Consider the following 27317-nt stretch of genomic DNA (forward strand, 5'->3'; position numbering starts at 1 on the left):
AATGAGAATAAGAATGCCGCTGGTAGCAATGGAGAAAAAAAAAAGATCATATTGGAGATAAGTTTTGAAGGTAGGACAGGCAAAACTTGCTGATGGATTGGATGTGGACACAAAAGAATTAAGGAAGCTTCCTAAGTTTTTAACATGAGCAACTGGGGTGGATGGTGGGCTAACTATCAAGTCAGAGAACACTAGCAGAGGAAAAAGATCAGGGAGATTCATCAAAAGTGTGGTTTTGGACCTGTCGAGTTTGAGATGCCTATCAATGACCCAGGTAAAGATGCTACTGCTAGAAGGAAACAAACAAGGTGATGTGATGGAGAATTATGGGGGAGAGATTGAGGGCAATTGTCTCTTTTTCTTCCCCACACTCTGAGAGGCTTCCTATGTTGGAGGAATTATACATCATGTAAGTCTTGGTGGGTGGGAAACAAAGTCCTCCTTCCGCCATAGAAACAGGAAGTTCAGACATGAGTCACTTTCCTAGCTTCCCCTGTAGCTCAGGCATGATCATGTGACACAGGCTCAGGCAATTAGATGCAGCCACCTTGGACCCTGGGAACTAAGGAGGCAAAAAAGCAGGTACTGTAGAGAACTGACTCAGTTGCTGGTCACAGTAACAGTGCCATTCCCAGGGACAGCCAACCAGCAGCTGAGATTTCTGCAATGGTAGCCATGGTGTCCTCAAGAGCCACCACGTGTCTTTGTATTTTTTGGCTGTGATTCTGACCGGGAAACCATCTTTTCCTTTGCTGTGGCTTGCACTAAAAATCCTGAGTGATGGGAGAGAGTAGGGCTTAGATATTGCACTAAGGAAAGACTCCTTTAAGATGTAATATTTAAGCTGGGTTCTGAAGACTGAAAAGGAGCCAGCCATGGGAAGGAGGTGGAAAGGAGTATACTACACAGAAGGAACAGCAAATCTAAAGCTTTGAAGTGGGAAAGACCTTAGCATGTCCTCAGAGCTGGAAGAAGGCCCGTGTTCCTGGAGGGTAAGAAGCAACATTGAGAGGTGGGCTAGATGAGGTCGGTTTTCTCAAAGAGCCAGGATTCCAAGCCACCTCTGCCTAGCTCCAAAGCAAAGACTCCATCCAACCCTTCCCTGTAGCCTTTCCCCTCCCCCACTTTTGGAACTCTGCCTGCGCTGTTGCCACGGTCGTCATGGTGATGGGTGCTCTGCTTCACTCACTCTTCAGGCCAGGAAGGAGTTGCGTGTCGTTGGGGGTCCCTGCCCCTCCTGGAGAGGACCTCGGGCCAGGCGAGGACACCAAGCAGGGACCATGCCCGTGTTGATACCCCCGGTTGAGCACAGCCAGGACACGCGTGTTGGGCCTCCAGCATGGCGCGAGGCGACCAAGGCCTTGACACAGAAGGCGCACCAGCTGACCGACCGCTGTGGGCAAGAGGCGGTGACCATGTGGCAACCCAAGGACAGCGTGCGGGACCCACACGTGGCGCGCCACCTCTGCCGGGCCGCCTACATCCTGCCCTGGCGCTTCCGCGTGGAGATGCTCAAAGGTGGCAGCACCATGGAGAAGCCACCGCCGGGTGAGGGCGTTACGTTGTGGAAGGGCAAGATGAAGCCGCCTGCCTGGCACGCGCGCCTGCCGCTGCCCATACACCGCGACGCGCGGGCCCTGCAGACGGCCGAGGTGGTGCACGCGCACGCTCGTGGGGCGCGCCTCACTGCCGCCCGCCTCAGCCGCGCCCAGCACCAGATCAATGGGCAGCTGCGGTTGCTGCAGCGCCAGCGGGAGGCTACCGACCACAGGCTCAGCGAAGTGCGCAAGGCACTGCTTATTAACCAGCAGAGCGTCAAGCTCCGGGGCTACCGGCCCAAGTCTGAGAAGGTGGGACCACCATTCCCCCCAGCCCAGTCGCAAAGACTGAGGCCTCCGCTCCCAGATGCTCAGCCTGGGCAAAACCCACCCTATAGAGAGAACTCTCCAACCCGTCCCAGCTCCATTGAGTGAGAGCACAAGAAAATACCCCCAAGATGAGGTGCCTTTGTTCCCAGCGCCAGAGGCAGAGATCCTCCCAAAGAGATGAGATTCTCAGGCCCCTTGCTCCAGAGGGGGAATCTATCCCAGTCTCCCAGCCAGGGAGAGAAGGTGGGACCCTTGAGTCAGACTAGATGAAATCCTTCCCAAAGAGTAAAATCTACAACCCCCAGCCCAGACATGAAATCACTCACCCAGTCCCTAGGCGCAGAGGGTGAGACCCTCCCACAGGCATGAGACCCTCAGTGCCCCAGTCCCACTGAAAACACACACGAAGCCCCCAGCTGAGCAGCGTGGGTGATGTCCTGGTCCCAACCCAGATGAAACTCTCCTCAAAATGCTTATTTTTAAAACCCTAACCAAAGTCCCCCACCAGCCTTAGTGAGTGAGAACCCCTCCCGGGGCCTCACCCAGGGGGAAAGGAGCAGATTTTGCCTAAAGATTGAGACCCTTGGACTCCCAGCCCCTGCACCTGAGACTTAAGCCCCTAGCCAGGGGGAAAGGGTGAGACCCCTAGTCCCAGCCCTGGTGAAATCCTCCCCCTAACGTGAAACCCCAGACCCCCACCCCAAAAGGGGAGAATATTCCAGCCTCCCTGGGGAGAGATGAGACCCCCCCACCCACAGAGGGGGATTCCTAGTCCCAGCCCCCAGATCCAGATAGTAAGACCTCAAGAAGGCAAACCCTCATCATCCCTACGATGAGACTCCTCCACTTCTAGCCAGGGAGAGAAGATAAGACCATCACCAAGGAAGGGGGACCCTCAGCCCCAGAAAGTGATGATGACCTTTCCCCAGGTTAAGTCACTTCCATCCCAGCTCACTGGGCTCCTACCTGTAAAAGGGAGAAGCCCCCAGCCCCACTCTCTAGAGGGTAAGACCTACCCCAAGTGAGAGCCCCCTAAAAGGTAAAGCCTTCTCAGAGAGTGAGATCCCCAAAAGGCGAGAGTGCCCCCAACTCCATTCCCCAAAGCCAGAGTTTATGAGGTTGGCAAACCCTCTACTACTCTGGAAGGAGAACTCTCCCTCCAGCCCTCTCCCAAAGGTGTGAAAGATTCTCTCGGGCTTCCCTGGTGGCGCAGTGGTTGAGAATCTGCCTGCCAATGCAGGGGACACGGGTTCGAGCCCTGGTCTGGGAAGATCCCACATGCCGCGGAGCAACTAGGCCTGTGAGCCACAATTACTGAGCCTGCACGTCTGGAGCCTGTGCTCCGCAACAAGAGAGGCCGTGACAGTGAGAGGCCCGCGCACCGCGATGAAGAGTGGCCCCCGCTCGCCGCAACTAGAGAAAGCCCTCGCACAGAAACGAAGACCCAACACAGCCATAAATAAATTAATTAATTAATTTAAAAAAAAAGATTCTCTCCTTGTTTTCCAGATCCCTGACAAAGCTGACAGGATGCTTACCTGGGAGAAAGAGGAACTAAAGAGAATGAAGAGGAAGATGGAGAAAGATATGGAAAAATCAGAGGCCCTGCTCAAGGTTGGGAATACCTGGGGCCACTTTAAGGGAGCTGGAGGGGGACCCTTGGCCACCTAATGGGCAAACTGCTCTAACCTTGGGGACTGTAGCAACAGCAAATCCCTCAACCCACACACCCGCCCCACCCTGACCTGACATTCACTGTATTTCCACTTTATGGAATGGAAAGACTGGAGCTCTGAGAGCTGGAGTTGGGCCTCAAAATAGCAATGAACATCCCCCTCTGTGCCAAGCCCTGTGCAGTCATTAGGTCTTTAAAATCCTCCTGTGAAATAGAACTATGATCCCCTCATTAGAGATGGGGAAATTGAGGCTCAGAAAGACATGGCCTCACCCAAGGCATGGAGCTAGCCAGTGGTAGGGCTGTGGTTTCAGCTCAGGTGTCTTTTTTTTCCAGCTTTAGCAAGATACAGTTAACAAATTTAAATTGTGTATATATTTAAATGTACAAATTGAGGGTTTGATATATGTGTACACTGTGAAATAACCACCATAATCACCTCATGTGTGTGGTGAGAACACTTAGCAAATTTCGATTATAAAAGACAGTATTGTTAACTATAGTGACATTAGATCCCCAGAACTTAATCTTGCATAACTGAAACTCTGTACAACTGGACCAACATCTCCCCATTTCTCTCTCCCCTCAGCCCCTGACAACCACCATTCTAATTTCTCCCTCTCTGAATGTGACTATTTTAGATTCCACATATAAGCGAGACCTTTCTGTATCTGGCTTATTTCACGTAGCATAATATCCTCCAGGCTCATCCATGATGTCACAAATGGCAAGATTTCCTTCTTTTTTAAGACTGAATAATATTTCATTATATATTACATATTATTATATACTATAATATATTGATAGCTACATAATTTATTAATTATTAATATATTAATATTATTGCTATATATTATTAGTATAGTAATAGTATTAATATAATATAGTAATATTGCTAGTACTGGTAATTACTACTATTATTATATTACTATATTATATATTATATCACATTTTCTTTATTCATTCATCTGTCAACAGACATTTAGATTGTTTCTATGTCTTGGCTGTTATGAATAATGCTGAAATGTACATGGGAGCTATTTCTCTTCGAGGTCCTGATTTCCTTTGGATATGTACCCAGAAGTGGGAGAACTTCCTCATGATTCAACTCAGACGTCTTGAGCTCTTTACACTGTACTATGTGCTTGTCTCTGTCAGCTCCAGCCAGACATGGTCTCTCACTGAATCCTTCACTCTTGCAACAAGGATTTCCTTATGAGATCACTAATGGAGATGGGAGAGTACTTATGTTTCATGGAGCCTGTGTGTACTTTTGACTCTTCCATTTGACAAATATTAATCCAGTACCCTGGTGTCCCAACCACCATGCTTGGCATTGGGGACAAAGTTGTGAACAGTACAGAACTGGCCTTGCCCTCAAGGAGTTCATATTATAGGGGCATTCAAAGAAGGGACCCCCAGGCCGCTGTCATATCCCTTTAAATCTGGTGATCCTGAAAAATCCTTCAAGGAAGTCTGAAACAGACAAGGGAGAAGACCCTGTGGTCCCCTTAGGGAAGGGCTTGCAAGAGAGAAAGGGAAATTGGGAGGTGGGAAAAGACAGACAGATATAAACCCAGGAGAAGAATGCTCACACCAAATAGACATGTTTCAACTTAAAATCCTGAACTCAGATCTCAAATTGACACTCAGAGCTTTCCCAGAGATCTCACCATGTGTCTCTAGAAGGCTTGCTGTCGCACTGTGCAAGTTATTTCATACCTTCTCTTCCTTCAGATCTCTCCAACTCCCTGCTCTTTCTTCATTCTCAATGAATGACCCCAATGCATGGAAACCACTGAAGAAAACTTCTCTCATTTTTCCTGTGCCAGTCCTATAATTCTATCTACCTGCCACACCTACCTTCTCCCCTTCTCCTGCATCATCAATATTTCTTTCTTTATTGGATCATTCTCACCAGTGAACAAATGGGGGGTTATCCTTTAATGGATACAGATCTATTTGGGATGGTGAAAAGTTCTGAAAATGGACAGTGGTGATGGTTGCACATTGTGAATATACTTAATGCCACTGAACTGTACACTTAAAATGGTTTACTTGGCAAATTTCTATGTCTATTTTACCACAATAAAAAAAAAACCTCTTTTGATCCCATGCACCCTTTCACATAATCCCCATTTCTCTGATTCACTCACTATCCAATCTTATCTGCACATGCTGACCCTCTCACCTCCTTTGGTCAGGAACTGGATCATTTTTCCCCACTGCATCCCTGCCACCTGGCACACTGCCCAGCATACAGGAAGGGCTTAATGAATATTTGAGTTCCTTAATGAATGAAAGACTTTTTAAATCCAATTTTTACCTAAATGGATGAATCTCAATGATATGATATTCAGCAAAAGAAGCTGGACATTAAAAGTACACACTGTATGCTTCCATTTCTGTGAAGTTCTAAATTTCAAAAGCTTTTTCTTAAAGAGTCAGGTAGTAAATTGTTTAACCTTTGTGTGCAATACGGTCTCTGTCACAATTACAGATGGTCCTCAACTTACAGTGATTCAACTTATGATGGTGCAAAAGTGATACACATTCAGTAGAAACTGTAATTCAAATTTTGAATTTTTATCTTTTCCCCAGCTAGCAATATGCAGTACATACTCTCTCATGACGCTGGGCAGCAGCAGTGAGCCACAGCTCCCAGTCAGCCACTGGGTAAATAACTGACACCCTTATAGCCATTCTGTACCCATGCAACCATTCTGTTTTTCACTTTCAGTACATTATTCGATAAATTACATGAAATATTCGATGGATACACTTATAGCCATTCTGTGCCCATACAACCATTCTTTTTTCATTTTCAGTACAGTATTCAATAAATAACATGAAATATTCAACACTTTCTTATAAAATAGGCCTTGTGTTAGATGATTTTGCCCAACTGTAGACTAATGTAAGTGTTCTGAGCACGTTTAAGGTAGGTTAGGCTAAGCTATGATGTTTGGTAAGTTAAGTGTATTAAATGCATTTCAACATACTATTTTCAACTTACAGTGGGTTTACTGGGATGTAACCCCGTCGTAACTCGAGAAAGATCTATACTTAATTTGGCCAGTGGAGCACAAAAACAGCCAGAAACAATATGTACGTGAATGAGTACGGCCAAGTTCCAATGAAGTTTTATTTACAAAGCCAGATGGCCAGTCCAAAGTCTGTAGTTCACTGAGCCCTTAACTACTCTACTAAGGAGCTTAGTGGGAAAGAGGTACAGGGCATCAAGGAAATTTCTGAGGTGATGGAAATATTCTATATTTTGATGAATGTGGTGTTTATATGGATATATATATGAAGTTTTCTGTTTTAATATGACTTTCAAATAATCACAAATATCTAAGGAATGCAATATATTTTATAATAGTGGAAGTAGGATTTGGGTAGGGATGGGGGTCCAGATGCAGTAGAGCCTGGAAAGAGGAACTCTGAAGACAGCTGAGGGTGCTTCATACTGACTAGAAAAGAGGAAGGGAGACCTGGAGACTAGGGGTCGGGGTGGGATAAGCCCTGAATGCAATTGAGGAGAAGGGATGGCACAAGAAGACCAAAATGTAGGTACAGCTAAACACCTCTCCACTTCACAGATGGGGAAATTGATGGGGGAGGGGCTTTCTCAGGGTGCCAGAGCAGAGCCAGGCACAGAACCCAAGCAGCTAATACTGGGAACAGGAAAGCTGCCACCTGCCCCTACTGTTCCTTACTCCCCACCCAGGGACCACTGAAGGCTTCTGGACAGAGGCTGAGAGTATTGGGCGTCTGAGCTTCCACTTGAAAACGGGTTGCTCCTTTCCGGCTGCAACAAGAAATGGAGAAAGTCAATTTGGAGGCAGAAACACTTTGCGGCCGCTAGCTGAGAGATCACGGGTCACTTCCCCCAATCTCCCAGCTTACAATTGACCTCTGCCTCTCTCTCCTTCCTCGCTCCCAGACCCTGGCCTCCTGCCGCGACACTCTGGTCTTCTGCTGTAAGGAGAGGCTCCAAGCTGTGGAGCTAATGAACCAGCCGCTGGACAAGGTTCTGGAGCAGGCGGGCCGCCACTCTTGGGTGAACCTCTCCCGAGTTCCCACCCCGCGCACTCAGGGCCTGAAAACCCCGCCTCCAGACCCTGTGGGCACCTATACCCCAGGTAAAACCCCACAGAAAGGAGTCCACTCTAGTGGGTTTCCTTGGTACCCACCTCTCCCCCACTTCTCGGCTGCCGCCTTCCCCGGGTAACTGCCCCCTCGACCAAGAAAGAGGGCTGCCAGTCTCCAGCAGAGCGCACGTTCTTGATTAGCTCTTTCCCCTGCGCACTCCTGCTTCCCACACTCCGACTCGTTCAGTCACTCCCTGATGCTACTCATACTAACCCCGCTATTGGCCCCTCCCCTGGACTTTCTCCCAGTCCATCAGTAAAGCCCCCTTGCCCAGGGCCCACCACCACCTGAGAATAGAGAGGGGGACTCAGAAAGCCAGGGTTGGGAAAAGGAGACCCTGACACCCCACACGCGTCCCCCCTCCCCACTCCGTCAGAGTGCGCCACGGCGCTGTGCGAAGCCAAGCGACTGTTAATGGAGTCCAAGGACACTTTGCTAGATATGGCAAAGAACGAGGAGGACATCCGAGGGCAGCAACAGCAGATAAGCGACCGCGTGTGCGCCTCGCTAGCGCAGAAAATGCGCGAGACCTTGGAGCTGAAGGTGGGCCCCGCCGGCGCCGCTCCGAGTTGGTGGCTGGAGTCTAGGATGCTATGGTACCGAGGAGGGAGGAGGGGGACGCAGGAGGAGAGGGGACAGGAAGCCGATGTGATTCTCCCTGTGCTCCCACCCACCCAGGATATGCTGAACATGACCTTAGGACTAATGAGGGGAACTATCCACCGGTGCACGAAATTCAACCAGGAGATGTACATCACCCGCGGCCTCGTCAAGGTATGGTTTGGGAAAAGGGTCTGCGGGGATGCGGCCGGGGGCGTCGGGTAGGCTGGGCCTCACGGCTCTACGCACCACACTCCGCCAGGGTCCTCTGTCAGAAAGGCACCTGGAGACTCGAGAGAAACTGGACAGACCTCTGGTTCGCATGTATCAGAGACACGTGGGCACCCAACTCCCGGAGGCCACGCGCCTCGCCCAGGTAAGCCCCTGTCCATCCCCTTTCCGCGCCTGCCCACCCTCTCCAGGCGCGGCCCTGCCCTGGTAAGACTCCTTTCTCAAGCACACTTAGCCCAGGTCAGACCCCCTCACTCAGGTCTGTGAGTCCTTCAACTCCTCTACCAGAAGGATGATCTTCCATACCTACACCTGTCTCAAATAAGTCCCCTCAACCTCTGCTCCAACTCTGTCCAAGGTCCGCTCCTCCCCTCAACTGCAGGTGCATCCCCTCCTTCATACCCGCCCTGTCACAGGTCCTTTTCCAAGTACATTCTGGCCCAGGTGTGTAGCTCCCAACCCCCTTCGAGGCTCGCCCCTCCTAGCTGTGCTCCTTCCCAGGCGAGGCCCTTTCACACGCACACCCGACTCAGATGTGCCCCCCCCCCCAATCTGAGGCCCGTCCCCTCTTCAGCTGTTGTCCTTTCACACGCACACCTGGCCCAGGTGTGTCCTCGCATCCCAGATAGCGCCTCGCTCCGCCTCGCCTGTCCCTCGACACGGCCCCTCCCCGTCTCCAGGGCACTGACAAACTGCAGCGCCGCATCTCGCATGTGGAAAAGAACCTGGAGGAGCTGCTCTCCATGCGCAGGAACCTCACCTGGAGCCTCAACTGCAAGAAGATCGGGCAGGACGTGGACTACAGCGTGGTGCGCTTGCGCCTCCGCCAGCGGCACCCGCACGTGTGCTACGAGCAGGCGCAGCGCCTGGTCAACGACCGGGACCCACACACGCCGCCGCGCGCGCAGTCCAGCATCGCCCGCAAGTGACAGGCGCACCGTCGCCCCAGTCGGCCACAGCCCAGCGGCCCTCCCTCTCTCCTGACCCACCCTCTCTCCGAGCTCCCTCTAGCAGAATTATAATTAAAAAGAACCTAATAATTACCACTTATTAGGCACTTACTGGTCACTTACCCTACAACACTTTATAGGTCGTGTATCCTGGAAGTTAATAGAATGGATTTGGCCACCATATTTCTAGGGTTCAAATGCTGGCTCCCCGATTTCAGATTGTGTGGCCTTAGGCAAGTCACTGTTCCTCTCTGGCCTCAGTGTCTCCAATCTGTAAAATGTAGAATTACAGCATTCAACCTCGAAACCTTGTCATAAGGATAGATGAGTTCATACATTTAAGACCTATAGAATGGTGGCTGCATATAAAATATCCTCAACTGCAGGTGAATTGTTATTCCCATTTTACAGTTAAGGAAGGTGAAGCACGGTGAGGTTAAGCAGATGCCCAAGGCCATGCAGCTAGTAAGTGGAAGAGCTGGAATTTTAATACCTAACTCTACAGCCTGCTCTCTAAGCAGAACTCGGATTCTGCCTTTCTTGACAAAACACACACACACAGGGATGAAGCTTCCCTTGGAGCTCTCTCTAGTGGAGGCTGTTTATATTCCCAGACCCCAAGCAACTCCAGAGCAGAGGTGGAATTGAGCCCTGCCTGCTTCCCATTGCCCTTTTCTCCATTTACCTGGGGGAGGGGATACTTCAAAATTCACAGCATCCTTTATTAAGCCCCTATAAAGTGCCGGGTTCTAAACCAGGTGCTGAGAGCGCAGCAGTGAGCAAGGCTTACATGGTCCCTGCTCTCAGGGAGCTCACAGGTTGATTAAGTGCAGCCAATATCTTCCTTTTGGATGCAGCTCTAGTGTGGTCTCCTACAGGAAGCCCACCTGACTGCACCCACCCATTCAGGCATAGTTCAATTTCTCCTCTCTGTTCTCTTGGACACCCTCCCATCACAGAACTCTTCACACCAAGCTGTGATAATCACCTGCTCTCATAGGAAGATTCCAGCGTGTGGTGTACATAGAATAAGGGGTGTTCATTCAAGCCACAAATATTTCCCAAGCAACTGCTTCATGCCAGGGACTGTGTTAGGTGCTGGGGATACAGCAAGGACCAAATCACACATGATTCCTCTCTCATGAGACTGGCCATGCATATGCTAAAAATCGCCCTCACGTGTATTATCCTTTTGGCAAAGTCACATGGTCACAACTGAGCCCTGTCAACATTTTACAGAGAAGGAAATGAAGTTCAGGAAGGTGAAATCATTTGCCCAGGGTCATAGAGCCAGCAAGGGACAAAGCAGGATTTAAACCTGGGTGTGAATCCATGCTCGCTCTCTCTTGCTCCAGACGACAATCATCCATGGGCTCACCATGACAACCGAGTGTAGATGGAGCAAGTTATGCTCGTTTGACGGGAAAATACACAGAAAAAAAGGGAGAGCTGCGTGCCCAGGATCACAGAGCTGAGGAGTGGGGCTGGGGGTTCAAACCAGCAGTATCTGACTCAGAGTCCTTGGGCATCACAGCCAGCTCCCTTATCTCAAGAGGGACTGCACAGCCTGGGGATCATCAGCGGCTCCCTGGGGTTCTAATTTCCCTGGGAATGTTCTTCAGGCACTTCTTCTCTGTACCCATCAGGATGCCAACAGGAAGCAGATAGCACACACAATTTGAAGGAATTTTAACGAAGAAACAACAGCTGATCCCCATGACTCAAAGATTCTGTATTTGTGAATTCACCTAACTCACTCAAGTTTATTCGAAACCCCCAATACCGTGGCACTTCCCCGATCATTTGAGAGCGTGCACAGAGCAGTAGAAGACTTTTGCGTCCAGACCACACAATCCCAGAAGGTACAGCAAGGCAAGGCTCTGCCTTCCTGTTTCAGGTCTCATCCCTAAACAAGTGTCCTTTTCAAGTCTACTTTTTGGCACTTTTTTTTGTATTTTTGGGCTTTTCGCTGGTGATTTCACTGTTTTAAACAGCTCCTAATCATCATGCCAAAGTGCTGTCTCGTGTTCCTAAGTACAAGAAGGCTGCCACATGCCTTACAGAGAAAATGTGTGTGCTACACAGGTTCACTTCAGGCATAAGTTATAGCGCTGTTGCCCTTGAGTTCAATATTAATGACTCACATTAATGTATAATATTTTTATTGAGCAATATATAATTAAATAAGTCATCTTTAAAAATAACTTTATTTATTTATTTTTGGCTGTGTTGGGTCTTCGATTCTGTGCAAGGGCTTTCTCTAGTTGTGGCGAGTGGGGGCCACTCTTCATCGCGGTGCGCGGGCCTCTCACTGTCGCAGCCTCTCTTGTTGCGGAGCACAGGCTCCAGACGCGCAGGTTCAGTAGTTGTGGCTCACGGGCTTAGTTGCTCCGTGGCATGTGGGATCTTCCCAGACCAGGGCTCGAACCCGTGTCCCCTGCATTGGCAGGCAGATTCTCAACCACTGCGCCACCAGCGAAGCCCTAAATAAGTCATCTTTAAGCAGAAACACACATAAGACAAGGTTATGTATTGATCAGTTGACAAATATGTGACCAGAGGCTCACAAGAATCTACTTTTTGTGTTTCTCCTGGGAGTGATGATTCAGTATTTGGGCAACTTTATAGAACATAACCTCCATGAATAATGAGAATGGACTGTATTTGCAGAGGTGTAGGCAGGATGTAGGGAAACCTCAAGGGATAACACAGTACCCAAGGTGTTACTTATTGTGAGGAGTCATATTTGCCACTCGTAAGTATGAAGGGGCAAGGTGGTCAGAAGGAGACAAGCACTGTCTGGTGTTCCTAAGTGCAAGAAGGAAGGAAATGCCATGTGGATGCTGGGGGAATAAATGCCTCTATCCCCTCTTCCTCTCTTGGCCACTGTTCTCTAGTGGTCAAAACAAAAGAGAAAGGGAGCCCATTGGCACAGTCCATCCATCCTCCTGGGGTATAGAGCCATCACCACCCTTCTGACTTTTGAGCCCCTTCCAGGTCCTTCCTGGGCCTGGGGACTGTCCCCTTTGTCTGCATCTTTGTCCATCCATCTTCCCCAGAAACCTTACATGGGGATGCAAATACTCCCCTTGCATTCAATGCCTTACCCTCTGGGTTGCAACCTGCCACCCTCATCCTAGCCAACACAGACCCAATTTGTCACCTCAGCTCACCCAAAACTCCCCAACAGCATTTGCACAATCCCCTCAGTTGCCTCGGAGCTGAGATTTTGGCTGCTGCCCCTAAGTCGAGCTGTGGGCCCCCAGGGAGCCTCTCAGTGACACTAAAAGGTGAATGTCATCATCCCCGTGTTAGAGATGAAGAAATAGAGCAGTGGCAAGACTTAAAATGCCACCCAGCAAGTGAGGGGTTAAGTCTGGACTTTTAAAGGTGTGGGGATGTCCCCACATGGGGATACTGCACTGCCCCCAAAGAATGGTCCAGGTGTCATTTGCATGAGAACACCTACAGTGCCCTTCAATGATACAGATTCCTGGGCCACACTCCAGACTTAATCTGAATCTCAGGGGACAAGGTCTAGGAATTTGCATTTCTAATGAGTCTGAGGCACACCATGTTTGATATGCATTCCCTCCCTGCTGCCAACTTCCCAGGGCCGACTTCTACATTGGCCACAGCAGACACTGGTGGAGGGGCCCACGAAAATGTTTTCTTTTTAATTTCTTTTAAAGTCAGAAGAAACATACAACTATATAAAAATAAGTATATAATATATTTACACTATGTACAATATTGTATGCCATATATGATTATATAAAATATTATAAATATTAAAATTATTAAAATTATAACTTCCGCCTGGATTATACTTATCTTTATACCAATGCAGGATTTTTTTCAATTTTTTAATTGTGGTAAAATACACATAACATAAATTTACCATCATAACCATTTTTTTTTTCTTTTTAAAGTCAGGTTTATTGAGGTATAATTTAAATACAGCAAAATTAACTCTTTTAGGTGTACCATCATAACCATTTTTAAGTGCCTGGTTCAGTGACATTAAGGACATTCACACTGTTATGCAAGCATCACCAGCCATTCATTCCTCTTTTCATCTTGCAGAACTGAAACTCTACCCCCATTAAACAATAATCCCCTATCCTCACCTTCCCCCAGCCCCTGGCAACCACCACTCTACTTTCTGTCCCTATGATTTTGACTACCCTAGTGACCTCATATAAGTTATACAAATGCAGTTTTTAAATGACTTTTTAGGGACCTTCCTGCTGGTCCAGTGGTTAAGAATCTGTCTTGCAATGCAAGGGACCGTGGTTCAATCCCTGGTGGGAGAACTAAGATCCCACATTCTGTGGGGCAGCTAAGCCCACGCACCGCAACTACTGAACCCACACACCACAACTAGAGAGCCCGCATGCCGCAACTACAGAGCCCATGCACTCTGGAGCCCACGTGCCACAACTAGAGAGAAGCCCGTGAACTGCAATGAAGAGCCCGCATGACGCAATGAAAGATCCTGCATGCCACAACTAAGACCCAACAAAGCCTAAATAAATAAATAAATATTTTTAAATAAAGAAATATTTTTTAAAAAATAATTTTTTATCCTTTTTTACAGAGGAAGGGGTCCATGAAGGTGAAAGTTCCTCAGGCCCATGAAAACCATAATTGGGTCCGGCAACTTGTCCCTTGGACATTGGGTGTATCCCTGTCATTCATTTAGTCGCTCAATCAACATCATTCAGTAGCATTAACTGAAGCCAGCCACTATGCTGAGAACTAGGGGGTATTGTTTGCAATCAAACACCCTGTTGATTTGATTCCTAATAATTTTGAATCCATCTGTTTTCCTCCATCCCCTGCCCCACGTATCCCCTTCGCCTTCCAGTTTAAGGCACCATCAGCTCTTGCCTGGATGGTCCTACAACCTCCTAACTGGGCCTCCTGTTGCTGTGTTTCCCCCTGATACACAAACACAGCTCAGCCATGGCTTATAAACAACAGACAGCCATTGCTCACAGTTCTGAAGGCTGGGAAGCACAAGATCAAGGTGGCAGCATGGTCGCATTCTGGTGAGAACCCTCTTCCTGGCTCATAGCAGGCACCTTCTCACTGTGTCCTCACATGGTGGAAGGGGCCAGGGAGCTCTCTGGGGTCTCTTTTATAAGGACATTAATCCCGTTCATGAAGCCTCCACCCTCATGATCTAATCACCTCCCAGAGGCCCCACCTCCTAATTCTATCATTTTGGGGGGCTAGCATTTCAACATATGAAGTTGGGGGGAGGTACAAACATCCAGACCATATCAATCTGACCTCACCACCCGCTCCCCCACCCCAGTCTCATGCAACTCCCCCACCGTATTCTGACACCTGGCGCTTCAGTCATTTTTATTTCTGTGTGAGCTTCCTATTGCTGCTGTAACAAACTACCACAAACTTAGTGGCTTAAAACAATGCAAATTTAGATCTTACAGTTCTGGAAGTCAGAAGTCCAAACTGGATTTCACTGGGTCAAAGTCAAGGTGTCCACAGGACCATGATTCCTCTGAAGGTTCTGAAGGAGTACCCATTTCCTAGCTTTTTCCTGCTTCTAGAGGCTGCCTGCATTCCTTGACTTGTGACCTCTTCCTCCATCTTCAAAGCCACAGCAGCATCTTTAAATCTGACACTAACTCTTCGCTTAGGTCATTATATCTTCTTCTGGTTCTGACCCTCTTGCCTGCCTCTTGTAAGGAAACCTGTGATTACACAGGACCAATCTGGGTGATCCAGAATACTCTCCCCACCTCAAGATCCTCAGTCACATCTGCGAGGTACCTTTTACCAAGTAAGGTAACATATTCACAGCTTTGAGGGATTTAGGCATGAACATCTTTAGGGGAGGTGGGGGACGTGAGCGTTATGCAGCCTACCACAGTTTCTTCCACGCTTCAGACCTTCTTTTGCCCCCAAGCATTTGCACACGTTACTCCCTCTGCTTAGAAAATTCTCTCCCACAGTGGTATATGAGTGGATGGAAGTTATACTCATTCTGCCATGCATGTAGACAAGTTTTAAGAACACTGGTTATAAAGATGTCTCTAAGACTGCTACTTGCAAGCTGCACTGGGAACAGTGCTACATCAGTGAATGGAATTTACACCCATTCTGCCGTTCATGTAGTGTTTAAGAACACTTGTTATAAAGATGGTTCTAAGAATGCTACTTGAAGCTGCATTGAGGGGGAAAAAAGAAAAGAAAAGAAAAGAAAATTCTCTTCCTACCCCTTTTCCAGTCTAGTACCATCAGTTTCCCTGGTTCCACAGACTAGATCAAACCCCTATATATACATTTCCATAATACCCTGCACTTTTCCTTATAATTCTTGTCCCATTTGTGTGTGATAGTCTAGTAACTATCAAGCCCCTGAGGTACTGCCTTATTTTTAGAGCTCTTGGAAGCAGACCTGAAGACAAGAATTCAAGTGTAAGAAATTTATCTGGAAGGCAATTCGAGGAAGTCCCAGGATAGGAGCAGGGCAGTGGTGCAGGGAAAAGAAGGCAGCCAGTAACAGGTGTTAAACAAATTACCATCATGGGCAACTGAGGCTCAGTCCTGCCGGGGACCTCTCAGAGACTGTGGAGAGCATGCATCTCAGAGTTATTCCAACCAAGGAGCAAGGAGGCTGGGGTACTTATCCATCAACTCTAGTCAGTCATAGATTGAGGGCTGTGCTTCTGGCCTTTGCATGGACCAAGCAAGCTTCAGTGGCCAGAGATAGCCTTCAGGCAGGGAGCTGAAGGGGCTAGCAGTTGGGAAGACCAGTGTAGTGTGTACAGGGATGGTACCAAGGAGATATGGGTGTGGCACCAACAACTGTTGCAGGGAGGGATCATATCTGTCTTACTCCTCCCTATCCCCAGTACCAGGCACATAGCAAACGTTGGGTAAATATTTGTTACATGAATCAATGAACGAGTGGATTAACTTAAAGTTTGCAGAGTGTTTCTATGTGTGTTGCCTTATTTAATTTTCAGTTTTAGAAATATAAAGATTTCCTTGTAATTAGCTGGTTCACCATGACTCTGCTAGCTCCCGTATTATCTTCCCAGTTTTCCTGGAAAATAAGAGACTGGCAGAGGAAGCAGTACAGCATCAGCTGGGGAGAGAGGCAGACCTGGGCTTGACCCCTCCTAGCTGTGTTACCTTAAGCAACTTGTTTAACCTCTCTGAGCCTCAGTTTTCTCTTGTGTAAAACCATGATAATAGAATTACTTCTCTCACCAGGTTGCTGTCAGGATTCATTGAGGTGATACTGTATATCATTTACCCCAGTGCCTGATAGTAGAGAGGTCTCCATAAATAGTAAAAACTCATGTTCTTTTTTTATTATTGAGGGGAAATTCACATGACTTAAAATAATCCATTTTAAAGTATACGATTCGGTGGTAACTCATTGAATTCACAAGCAGCACCTGTATCTAGCTCCAAAACATTTTCATCGCCCCCAAAAGGAGAAATTGTATCCTTTAACAGTCATTCTTATTCTACTCTAAGGAAGATCTTGCTGCTTTTCAGAGATGTCCAACCATGGAGGGGAGGGGTTAATTTTGTGAAGTAGTGAGTTCCCTGACACAGAAACAATCAAGCACAGGCTAGAATTTGCCAGGGACATTGTACTGAGGAGAGTCACATAGGACGAAAACAGTAGTTCTCAACAAAGTTCTCAGTAGTTCTCTGTTTTTGGATAAAAACAGAGCTTCTCAACTAAGAGCAATTCTGGCCCCCAGGGGACATTCAGCAATGTCCAGAGGCATTTTTGGTTGTCCCAACTAGGAGGTAAGAGGTAGGGGATGCTTCTGGCATCTATAGAGCCCAGAGGTGCTGCTAAGTGTCCTACAGGGCAAAGGGCAGACCCCCACCATGGCATAGAGTTATGCTGGCCAAAAACAGTTAACTGTGTTAAGATTGAGAAACCCTGGACTAAACTAAATGCCTCTCAGAGTCATCTTCAAAGTCAAAAATTCTGTCTTCTTAAGAGCTTTATTGAGGACTAATTGACAAATAAATGTTGTATCTATTTAACAAGTACAACTTAATGTTTGGTATATGTATACTTTGTGAAATGATCATCGCAATCAAGCTAACACATCCATTACCTGGCATAGTTACCATATTCTTCTTTGTGTGTGTGTGGTGAGAACGCTTAAGATCTACCCTCTAAGCAACTTTCAGATACACAATACAGTATTGTTAACTATAGTCACCATGCCGTTCATTAGATCTCCAGAACTTATTCGCCTTGCATAACTGAAAGTTTGTATGCTTTGACCAACACCTCCCCCATTTCTTCCTCTTCCCAGCCCCTGGCAACCACCATTTTACTCTCTGCTCCTATGAATTTGCAAAGTCAAAAATTCTTGATCAAATCCTGGAAGGAAATATAACATGTTGGGAGTGTTTATTTCAGTTCGTCCTTCTTTTCATTTTGGCTAACACCCCAAGATCCTTTCATAAATACTTCTACCTCAGACTCTAGGACTTCTGAGCAATGAGCTGTTCTCTCCATCAGGTCCAAATGCAGTGACTCATGTTCTTGTGGTTAGTAAACCAAACGGTGATTTATCTGCCCCATACACATCAAATAATCAGTGTGGGGATTCAACAGGAGAGTGGTGATTTAAAACCCCCCCTATGAAATGGGGAGAAGAGTTAACACAATCATGTGTATTAGCAAATGACAGATTCTTCTGTGCAGAATATTAAAGACTTTCTTCTCTGGCAATCAAGTAGGCTCCTTTTGTTCAAGAAAAACTGAAGTTGTTTAATGACGTATATGTGCAGCTAGTAAATAAGTTAAGTCTTAGAGATCTAATACACAGTATAGTAATTACAGACAACTGTATTATAAACATTAAACTTCCTAAGAGAATATATCTTCCTTGTTCCCACCACTGGAAGAAATTGTAACTGTGTAATGCGACAGAGGGGTTAGCTGACACTACCCTGGCAATCCCATTGCAACATAAATGTATCAAATCAGTATGTCGTGCCCCTTAAACTTACATAATGTTAGATGTCAATTATATCTAAATTTTTTAGTGGTAGAAAGCAAAACTCGATTAAATTTGAGAGCTGAGAACTGTTTCTTTTTAACTTGCAAGGAAGTCACCCCTTCAGAGGACTGGCTCTCAGAATTAATATTTGATATGTATTTAAAAGCTAAACCCACAAAAGTGTGGTTATTTTGTTCAGTATTCTAATTGTTGGGCGGGAATAGCAATTCCTTATCATGGTTACGTGTAGGGGTCAGCATTGCAAAAACTCAGCAATACACTGTTTTCTTTTAAGGAGTCAGCAACATACAGTGTATTAGTTATCTACTGCTATGTAACAAACTACCCAAAGATTCAGTGGCTTGCAACGACATTTATTATCTCTCAGTTTTCTGTCCAAAAGTCTCTCACCAGGCTGAGGTCAAGATGTCAATTGTGGCTGTGGTCTCACCTGACAGCTCTACTGGGGGATGCTCTGCTTACAGGCTTACTCACAATGTTCTGGTAGGATTCAGTCCTCAGAAGATATTGGCTGGAAACCTCCCTTTGTTCCCTGACACATGGGTCTCTGCAACCTGGCAGCTCCCATCATCAAAGTGTGAAAAGGAAGGCAAGTGAGACGAGTCAGAGAGAGCAAGACAAAAATTACAGTCTTTTGTAACCTAATCTCAGAAGCGACGCCCCATTGCTTTCAAGATATTCTATTTATTAGAACTGAGTCACTAGGTCTAGCCACACTCAAGGTGAACAGGTTACACAAGGGAGTGCATACCAGGTGGTGGGGACCATTGGAAACAATGTCAGAAGCTGCCTAACACAGGTCCCAATATTTAGTCTATTGTGGGTTTAGTACTAAGCAAAACTTTTGAGTGATTTAAGAAAAGACAAGGTGCAACTCAGGGGTGGTTTTCTCAGGATACGAGGTGTTTTTCTGACGTTGCTATGTGATGTGCATGTTTAGCCATGAAGGGAAAAGGGAGAAGCTGATGGTAGGTTGAACGTTTCACTTTCTCACTTCATTCTTCTGTTTTAGAGAAATTTCCTTACCCACTGTCCTCCGTGACTCCTGGCTTTGCCTCTGAGAGGTCTTCCTTGCCCATCATTCTCCCAAAATACATCTTAAGTGGGCGTAAGAGATGGAAACTTGAGGAGGGAGGGTGCACATTTCAAAGGTCATTTCCTGCTAGTATAGATTTAGAGCCAGAGGATGTTTTGGGGTTTGAACAATTATAGGCTTTTTGACAAAAAAACACACTTGTAATTTCTTCAATAATAAAATTCTCTCAAAAAATTAGTAGACTTTCAGTCTATTGATTTCTGGTCAGTTCCATGTGTAAGGAATAACTATAGCCAATGAGTTCATCTAAACATACTTAATATGCTTAAACTTTAAAGATGACCCCCTCTCTCTCTCTCTTTCTCTCCCTCCCTCATCAAACTCTTCTTCAGCAGAGCTTTGATTCCTACATTCACAGTGTTCTGCAACCATCACCACTATCTACTTCCAAACACATTTTCATCACTGCCAAATAAAACCCCGTCCCCGTTAAGCCATTACTACAGATTCCCGCCCCCTCATCCCAGCCCCTGACAACCACTAATCTACTTTCTGCCTCTGTGGATTTGCCTCTTCTGGACATTTCACATAAAAGGACTCATACAGTATGTGACCTTTTGTGTCTGGCTTCTTTCATTCAGCATGATGTTTTCTCCTTCAGCACACTGGCTGGCTCCACTCTGAGTCCACCTTTTGTTTTTGTTTTTGTTTTTTTATTAATTAATTAATTTATTTTTGGCTGTGTTGGGTCTTCGTTCCTGTGTGAGGGCTTTCTCTAGTTGCGGCGAGCGGGGGCCACTCTTCATCGCGGTGCGCGGGCCTCTCACGGTCCCGGCCTCTCTTGTTGCGGAGCACAGGCTCCAGACGCGCAGGCTCAGTAGTTGTGGCTCACGGGCCCAGTTGCTCCGCGGCATGTGGGATCCTCCCAGACCAGGGCTCGAACCCACGTCCCCTGCATTGGCAGGCAGATTCTCAACCACTGCGCCACCAGGGAAGCCCCACCTTTTGTTTTTATACGACTTTGCTGACAGCAGCAAGAAGTAGTCCGCACACTCCAACATTTTAAGTTTTTTAAAAACCATTTCCTCTAGAACCACAGGTTCTGCACACATTGTAATTAACAGCCTTACCAAATGTTTTATCACAGTAGAACATGAGTGACTAGCTTTCCAGCGTATATACATGCATCCTCACCACTTCCTGCTAAGCCAGGCTTTCTCAATCATGGCACTGTTGACATTTGGAGCCAAATGATCCTTTGCCTTGGGGGTCTGTCCTGTGTATTGTGGGATATTTAGCAGTGTCCTTGACCCACTGGATGCCAGTAACATCTCCCTCCAACTGAAGACACCCTAAAATGTTTGCAAACTTTGCCAAATACCCCGGGTGGAAGGGCAGTAATTGCAGAATTGCTGCTGATTGAGAATCACTATACCAAGCCAACATCATAAATTTGGGGTTCTGTCGAGGAAATACTTTTCTCCTGGTACCAAATTCTGTATTAGCTAGATTATGGATTTGTTTTTTAAACCACAGAGACCCAGCACAACAGTGTAGCAAGGTAAAATTTAAAGTATGCAGTCTAGGCCTGGAATAAGAAAGGGGTCTGCATCATTACCTTGCTATGGCTTTCACCTTGTATTCCACGATGGCTGTCCTCCTCACACCCGTGGCAAACAGGAAGGATAAAGGAAGAAGGAAATGAGCCCTGGGACCCTGAGCCTTTCAGCCAGCCACATTGGGACCCAGTCCTGACCACCAAGGTGACACCAGCTCCAGGACATCTGCTCAGCCAGCCAAGCCGAGATCGAGCCCCATCCGCCGGTGGTCCATCACTAGCCCTGAAATGCTGCCTCACCCACCAGTGGGCCAACACCAACTACGGGATCCTCAGGACCTACAGCTAGAGACCCCAGGACCTGGTTCTGCCCAATAGTGGATACCAGCACTGAACCCTCTCCACCCCAGCCCCGCTCACCAGCAGGCTGACACCAGGACCGGGACTTGCCAGGCCATGCAGCCAGCCATGCTGAGACCCAACCCAGCCCACCAGCAGCTGGCAGCCTCTGCACTAGGCAGGGCCTGGCAACCAACTGGGCTAGGGGTCAGCCATGCCTACCAGCATCCCCACATTAGTCAGCCCACCAGATTCCATGGAATTCTATGGAAGATGGTGAGGAATGTTCTGGAACCTAGAAGGGATGATACAATACATGGAAAGGGATTAAATCACCTCATTTACAAATGGAGACGTAAGACCCAGAAATCTGATGCAATTTGACGCAAGTCTCAGGTCTCACATTGAGCTTGTAGAAGGTTAGGGCTAAAGTTGAATTCCCCCAACTCCCTGTTGAGAACTCTCTTCATGATTCCATTCATTTTCTAGAGCTGCAGTCAGTCTGAGGAATCAAACCATGAGGCTATGGCTTTGACATGTAGGAACCAGGACACCACTAGATCCTTGAGAAGGAAGATCTCAACTGAGGATGGGCTGGGAGGACATGGAGAATCCTGAGAGGCTAGGTATGGCTATGGAACTATATTCTGGCCAATGAGACATGAGTAGAGTGATATGTGAAATATCTCAATCATTCCTGTAAAGGAAAGGAACATGCCCTGCCCTTCCCCTCTCCTCTTTCCTGCAAACTGGAATGTGGGATGTGATGATGGGAGCTGGAGCAACCAGTTTGGGCCACAAGATACAAGCTGCATATTGAGGGAAGCAGAGCAACAAAATAGAGGGAGTTTCGCTCCCTGGTGATTGCTGAGCTTCCATTCCAGGTTTGCGCCATCTATCTCTATTTTCACATGAAATAAAAAAAGATCTTCTATTTCTTTTTTATTACAACTATTTTTATTTGTGCTTAATTGGTCAAAACAGCAAATACATTATAAATATTATAAATTTTGGTAAATGAATACAAAACACAAGAAGTAAATTTTTTATTATCTATTATCTTTTATTTTTATTTTTTTAATTTTTATTGGAATATAGTTGATTTACAATGTTGTGTTAGTTTCAGGTGTACAGCAAAGTGACTCAGTAATACATATACATATATCCATTCTTTTTCAGAGTCTTTTACCGTATAAGTTATTACAGAATATTGAGTAGAGTTCCCAATGATCTTCTATGTCTTAAGCCAGTTATGACAGCCAAACATTTTCTAAATAGCACACTTTTAAAAATATCATTCCTGGGCTTCTCTGGTGGTGCAGCGGTTAAGAAACCGCCTACCAATGCAGGGAACATGGGTTCAAGCCCTGGTCCGGAAAGATCCCACATTCTGCAGAGCAACTAAGCCCACGATCCGCAACTACTGAGCCTGCGTGCCACAACTACTGAGCCCACGCACCTAGAGCCCGTGCTCTGCAGCAAGAGAAGCCACCACAATAAGCCCGCGAACTGCAACAAAGAGTAGCCCCCACTCACTGCAACTAGAGAAAGCAACGAAGATCCAACACAGCCAAAAATAAATAAATAAACAAATAATTTCTGTTTAAAAAAATATGTCATTCCTTTCAGTTCCCACCTTGTGTTAGCAGAAGTCCAAGGCCCCTTTTGTCGCTTTGCTCCAGAAGCATAGCCATGCACCACTAATCAGCTTTCTGCTCCCACCTTCCCCAGTTCATCACCTGAGTCACCTACTGACTCAATCCTTACATTTCCCTGCAAACCATCATAACCCTATTTGGTGAGAACTGTCATGAGACCTAATGATCGCTGTTTTCTGGGGTAAGCTCTGAGTGTCAGAGTGGCCTGGAAATAGCAGACCCATCTTGCCCTGGGAGGGCCCTGCTTAATTTTCCAGCCTTATCTCTCGTCCTTCTGTGCTGCAGGAATTAGTAAAGAACATGGACACTAGAGTCAGAAATCCATTCAAACTCTGGTGTTGCCGAGTATTCACTGCAAAACCTTGGCTAGCTTATTTAACCTCTTCATGCCTCAGTTTCCTCAAAATATAAAATGGTCATAATCAGATGGTTACTACACTTAATGTGGTGACGATTTTGCAATGGATACAAATGTTGAATCATTACGTTGTACACCTGAAACAAATATAATGTATGTCAATTATATTTCCATTTTTAAAATGTTCATAATAATAGTTTTTACCTCACAGGGCTATGAGAATTAAATGGGATAATCCATTTAAAGTGCTTAAGATAGTTCCTGGAACACAGTGAGCATTCCATAAAAAGACAGGACAGATTCTGACCTGAGTAATCAGAAGTTTTATAAAGGAGAAGACCAACGTGTAATGGATGCATAAAACTAGGAAGTCCTTACCCAGTGGGGAGAAGGCAGGTCATAAAAGGTTGCCCTAAAAAAGCTGACATTAAAGTTTTCACCTGAAACATGAACATGAATCAGTTAGGTAATAAAAAGGAGAGTGGCTCAACATTACTAATTATTAGAGAAATGCAAATCAAAACCACAATGAGGTATCACCTCACACCAGTCAGAATGACCATTATCAAAAAGTCTGCAAACAATAAATGCTGGAGAGGGAGTGGAGAAGAAGAAACCGTCCTACCGTGTTGGTGGGAATGTAAATTGGTACAGCCACTATGGAGAACAGTTTGGACGTTCCTTAAAAAACTAAAAATAGAGTTACCATATGATCCTGCAATCCCACTCCTGGGCATATATCCAGAGAAAACCATAATTCAAAAAGATACACTCACCCAATGTTCATTGCAGCACTATTTACAATAGCCAGGACATGGAAGCAACCTAAATGTCCATCTACAGATGAATGGATAGAGAAGATGTGGTACATTTATACAATGGAATATTACTCAGCCATAAAAAAAGAATGAAATAATGCCCTTTGCAGCAACATGGATGTAACTTAGGTAACTTGAGCAATTTAGAGATTATCATACTAAGTGAAGTAAGCCAGACAAAGACAAATATTATATGATATCACTTATATGTGGAATCTAAAAATAAGATACAAATGAACTTACATATGAAAGAGAAATAGACCCACAGATATAGAAAACAAACTTATGGTTACCAAAGGGGAAGGGGGGCAGGGATAAATACGGAGTTTGGGATTAACAAATACACACTACTATATATAAAATAGATAACCAACAAGGACCTACTGTATAGCACAAGGAACTATACTCGATATTTTGTAATAACCTATAAGGGAAAAGAATCTGAAAAGGAATATAGATAGATAGATATAGATAGATATAGATAGATAGATATCTAGATATCTGAATCACTTTGCTGTACACCTGAAACAAACACAACAATGTAAATCAACTGTACTTCAATAAAAACAAGACAAAACCAAAAAAACTGCTTAGCCTAAAGCCTTATAAATTGAGGAGAGAGTTCTCTGGGTTTGATTTTGGTGGTCTTGGAGCTACTTATCTTTCTGACCTTTCTGCTACCTTTCTTGCTATCTTTCTGCTACGACCTGCAGCAACTGGAGGTTGAGGTGGTGAGATCCTATTACATTCCATTTGGAGGAAAGAGTCACTTTGGGACAGAAATCTGTAGGGCTGGCTTCTGCCTCTCCCTCTCCATTCACGTCCTGGACCGCTCCCCCATCACCCTCCCTTTGGCTTCCTCACCAGTCCCAGGGCCTTTTGTCCTCATTGATTCCATAGCTAAGCCACTCTTTCTCATGGTCACCCCCATCCAACACCTCTGCCTGGAAGATCCCCACTCAAGCAAGTCTCTTCCTCAAGGAAGTCTTCCCATATCCCTTAGTAGTCTCAGTTAGTCTAAGTTCTAAGAGAACCATACTTCTCTCCTTCAGCATACTTATTTTAACTCCTGATTATGTATTCATTACTGTGTTTGTTTTGCTAATGACTGTCTCCACCCAATAAATGTAAGGTCCAAGACAGCATGGATCATATCTAATTTTTCTCCATTATATTCACTATGCCTGGGACATAGTAGGCAGTTAATAAATGTAGCAGGGAGGAGAAAAGAAAGGAAGGAGGAAGGGAAAAAGGAAGTAAGGAGATAAGGGAGGGGGGAAAAGGAAGGGAGGGAGGGAGGGAGGGAGGGAGGGGAGGAGGAAGGAAGGAAGGAAGTCCTACCTAAAAATGGTCCCCCCAGTGTGGAAAAAACACTCTTTGTGTAACACCAATAAACATCCCCCTGGCAGAAGCAGCTCTATATGTTGCCCACAATCAGGAGTGCTTCATGACATCAGCATTTGGAAGATCTGATTTCACATAGACATTTCGACTGCTGGTGGAAAAACCCCAGAAGGACTCAGTATCTCATCAATAGATCCCCTTGAGATTCAAGATGTCCTATCTGTTGACAGGTAGCTGACAGCACTGGGACTTCAGTTCTGTCCCTCTGTGGAGAAGTGGTCTTGTGCTGGCCTAAAAATATCATTCCTATCTCTTTCTTCACCCATTTCTGAACACAAAAACATATTTGTGACTCTTCATTGCAGGAGTAACCACAATTGCCATTTCTGCTTATTCATGGCACTAATACCTGATAATTATTCTTTTTTATCTTCATCTCGTGCCTCATTAATAGCACAATAAGCATCATTAATTGCTATTAAGTCATTGCTTCCCACAGTGGTGTGAACCTGGTCCCTCCCCAGAAGACTTAGCTCAGGTCATTGATAGTATCAGTTTATAGCCACCTCTTTCCCTTCTCCTTTCCTCCACCCTCATCATGAAAAAGACATACAGTGCACACACCATGCTGTTTCCAAAACACCAAACAGCTTACCAGAGCCAATCTCCCTGTGTATAGTGAAGAGGCAGGTGTACTGGGGTGTGGCAGGGGCTTTTCCAGGTCACACAGCAAGCTAGCGAGATCAAGTTAGAGTCTTCAGCTGCCGTCCAGGTCATGGATGTTGGCCATCTCAACTAGGAAGTGTTGTTGGAGAGAAACAGATGAATTCAAGAAGTATTCAATATTTAAGAAGTAAAATAGAGTGCTTTCTAAATCACGGACACTTTTCTAAGGGCTTTGGGTAGATTAAGTCCTCACAACACTCAAGTAAGGTGGGCGGTATTATCTCTTATTCACAGACAAGGACTCTGATCCACAAAGACATTACATAATTCAGGTCACTGGGGTCAGGCATCCAACCCAGAGGGTTTGATTCCAAAGCCTACATCTTTTACCATTATGCTATTGTGCTTTCTGCTCAATTATCTGCTTGCTACAGAATGAAGATTTCCCATGTATATGCATCTCTTCCACCCACACCCCCTTACACACACATGAACACACTCACATACACATACACACCCACCTCTAGAGCAAATTGGTAGGAATGGGAGCGACTGAGATATGTAGATGGCCAAGGGGTGGACCAGGCCAGAGAATGTGGCCAGGCAACATGGGTGTATTCAATCAAGGTCAGAGAGAGAACATCTTTGGTTGCTAGAGCTACTGTAAGTCACCCTGAGAGGATTGGGCTAACTCATTTATTCTGCTGAGCTCATGTGACCTTCTTAGGCTGGATTTGTCCTCTTAGATTTCTTTTTCATTGATCTGACCCTTAGGCCATGAAGGAAGGAAAATAAGAGGACTCAGGAGTCTGAAACAGCTGCCCTTGGAGATTAGCTGCACCTCTGCTGAGCCAACTTTTTACTTTTCTATTTCTATCTTGCCTCTTCTTATTCACAATAGCCAAAGGGTGGAAGCAACCCAAATGTCCATCAATGTCGTACATCCATACAATGGGATATTATTGTATCCCATGAGGAAACCTCCGTTTTCTCCGTGCAATCTCACAGTCCTTGTCAAGA

The 27317-nt window shown here is 46.0% G+C and overlaps 1 protein-coding gene and 1 long non-coding RNA gene across 2 annotated transcripts; one reads left to right on the forward strand and one right to left on the reverse strand.

Annotated features, from left to right (window-relative positions):
• Positions 1 to 1280: 1280 nt before the first annotated feature.
• Positions 1281 to 9466, forward strand: TEKTL1 (tektin like 1). The gene is made up of 7 exons (XM_007173467.2): positions 1281 to 1850; positions 3378 to 3482; positions 7490 to 7688; positions 8075 to 8241; positions 8377 to 8472; positions 8561 to 8674; positions 9210 to 9466. Exons 1-7 carry the CDS (start codon positions 1281 to 1283, stop codon positions 9456 to 9458), a joined length of 1500 nt encoding a protein of 499 aa, XP_007173529.2. The 3' UTR covers positions 9459 to 9466.
• LOC103000613 (uncharacterized) lies at positions 6717 to 26422 on the reverse strand. Its single transcript, XR_450245.2, has 3 exons — positions 26287 to 26422; positions 9603 to 9750; positions 6717 to 7354 (listed from the first exon to the last, which is right to left on the reverse strand). It is a non-coding gene; the product is annotated as an uncharacterized LOC103000613 (long non-coding RNA).
• Positions 26423 to 27317: the final 895 nt, after the last annotated feature.

The sequence above is a fragment of the Balaenoptera acutorostrata genome, chromosome 2, assembly GCF_949987535.1.
Source record: "Balaenoptera acutorostrata chromosome 2, mBalAcu1.1, whole genome shotgun sequence".
Classification (NCBI taxonomy): Eukaryota; Metazoa; Chordata; class Mammalia; order Artiodactyla; family Balaenopteridae; genus Balaenoptera; species Balaenoptera acutorostrata.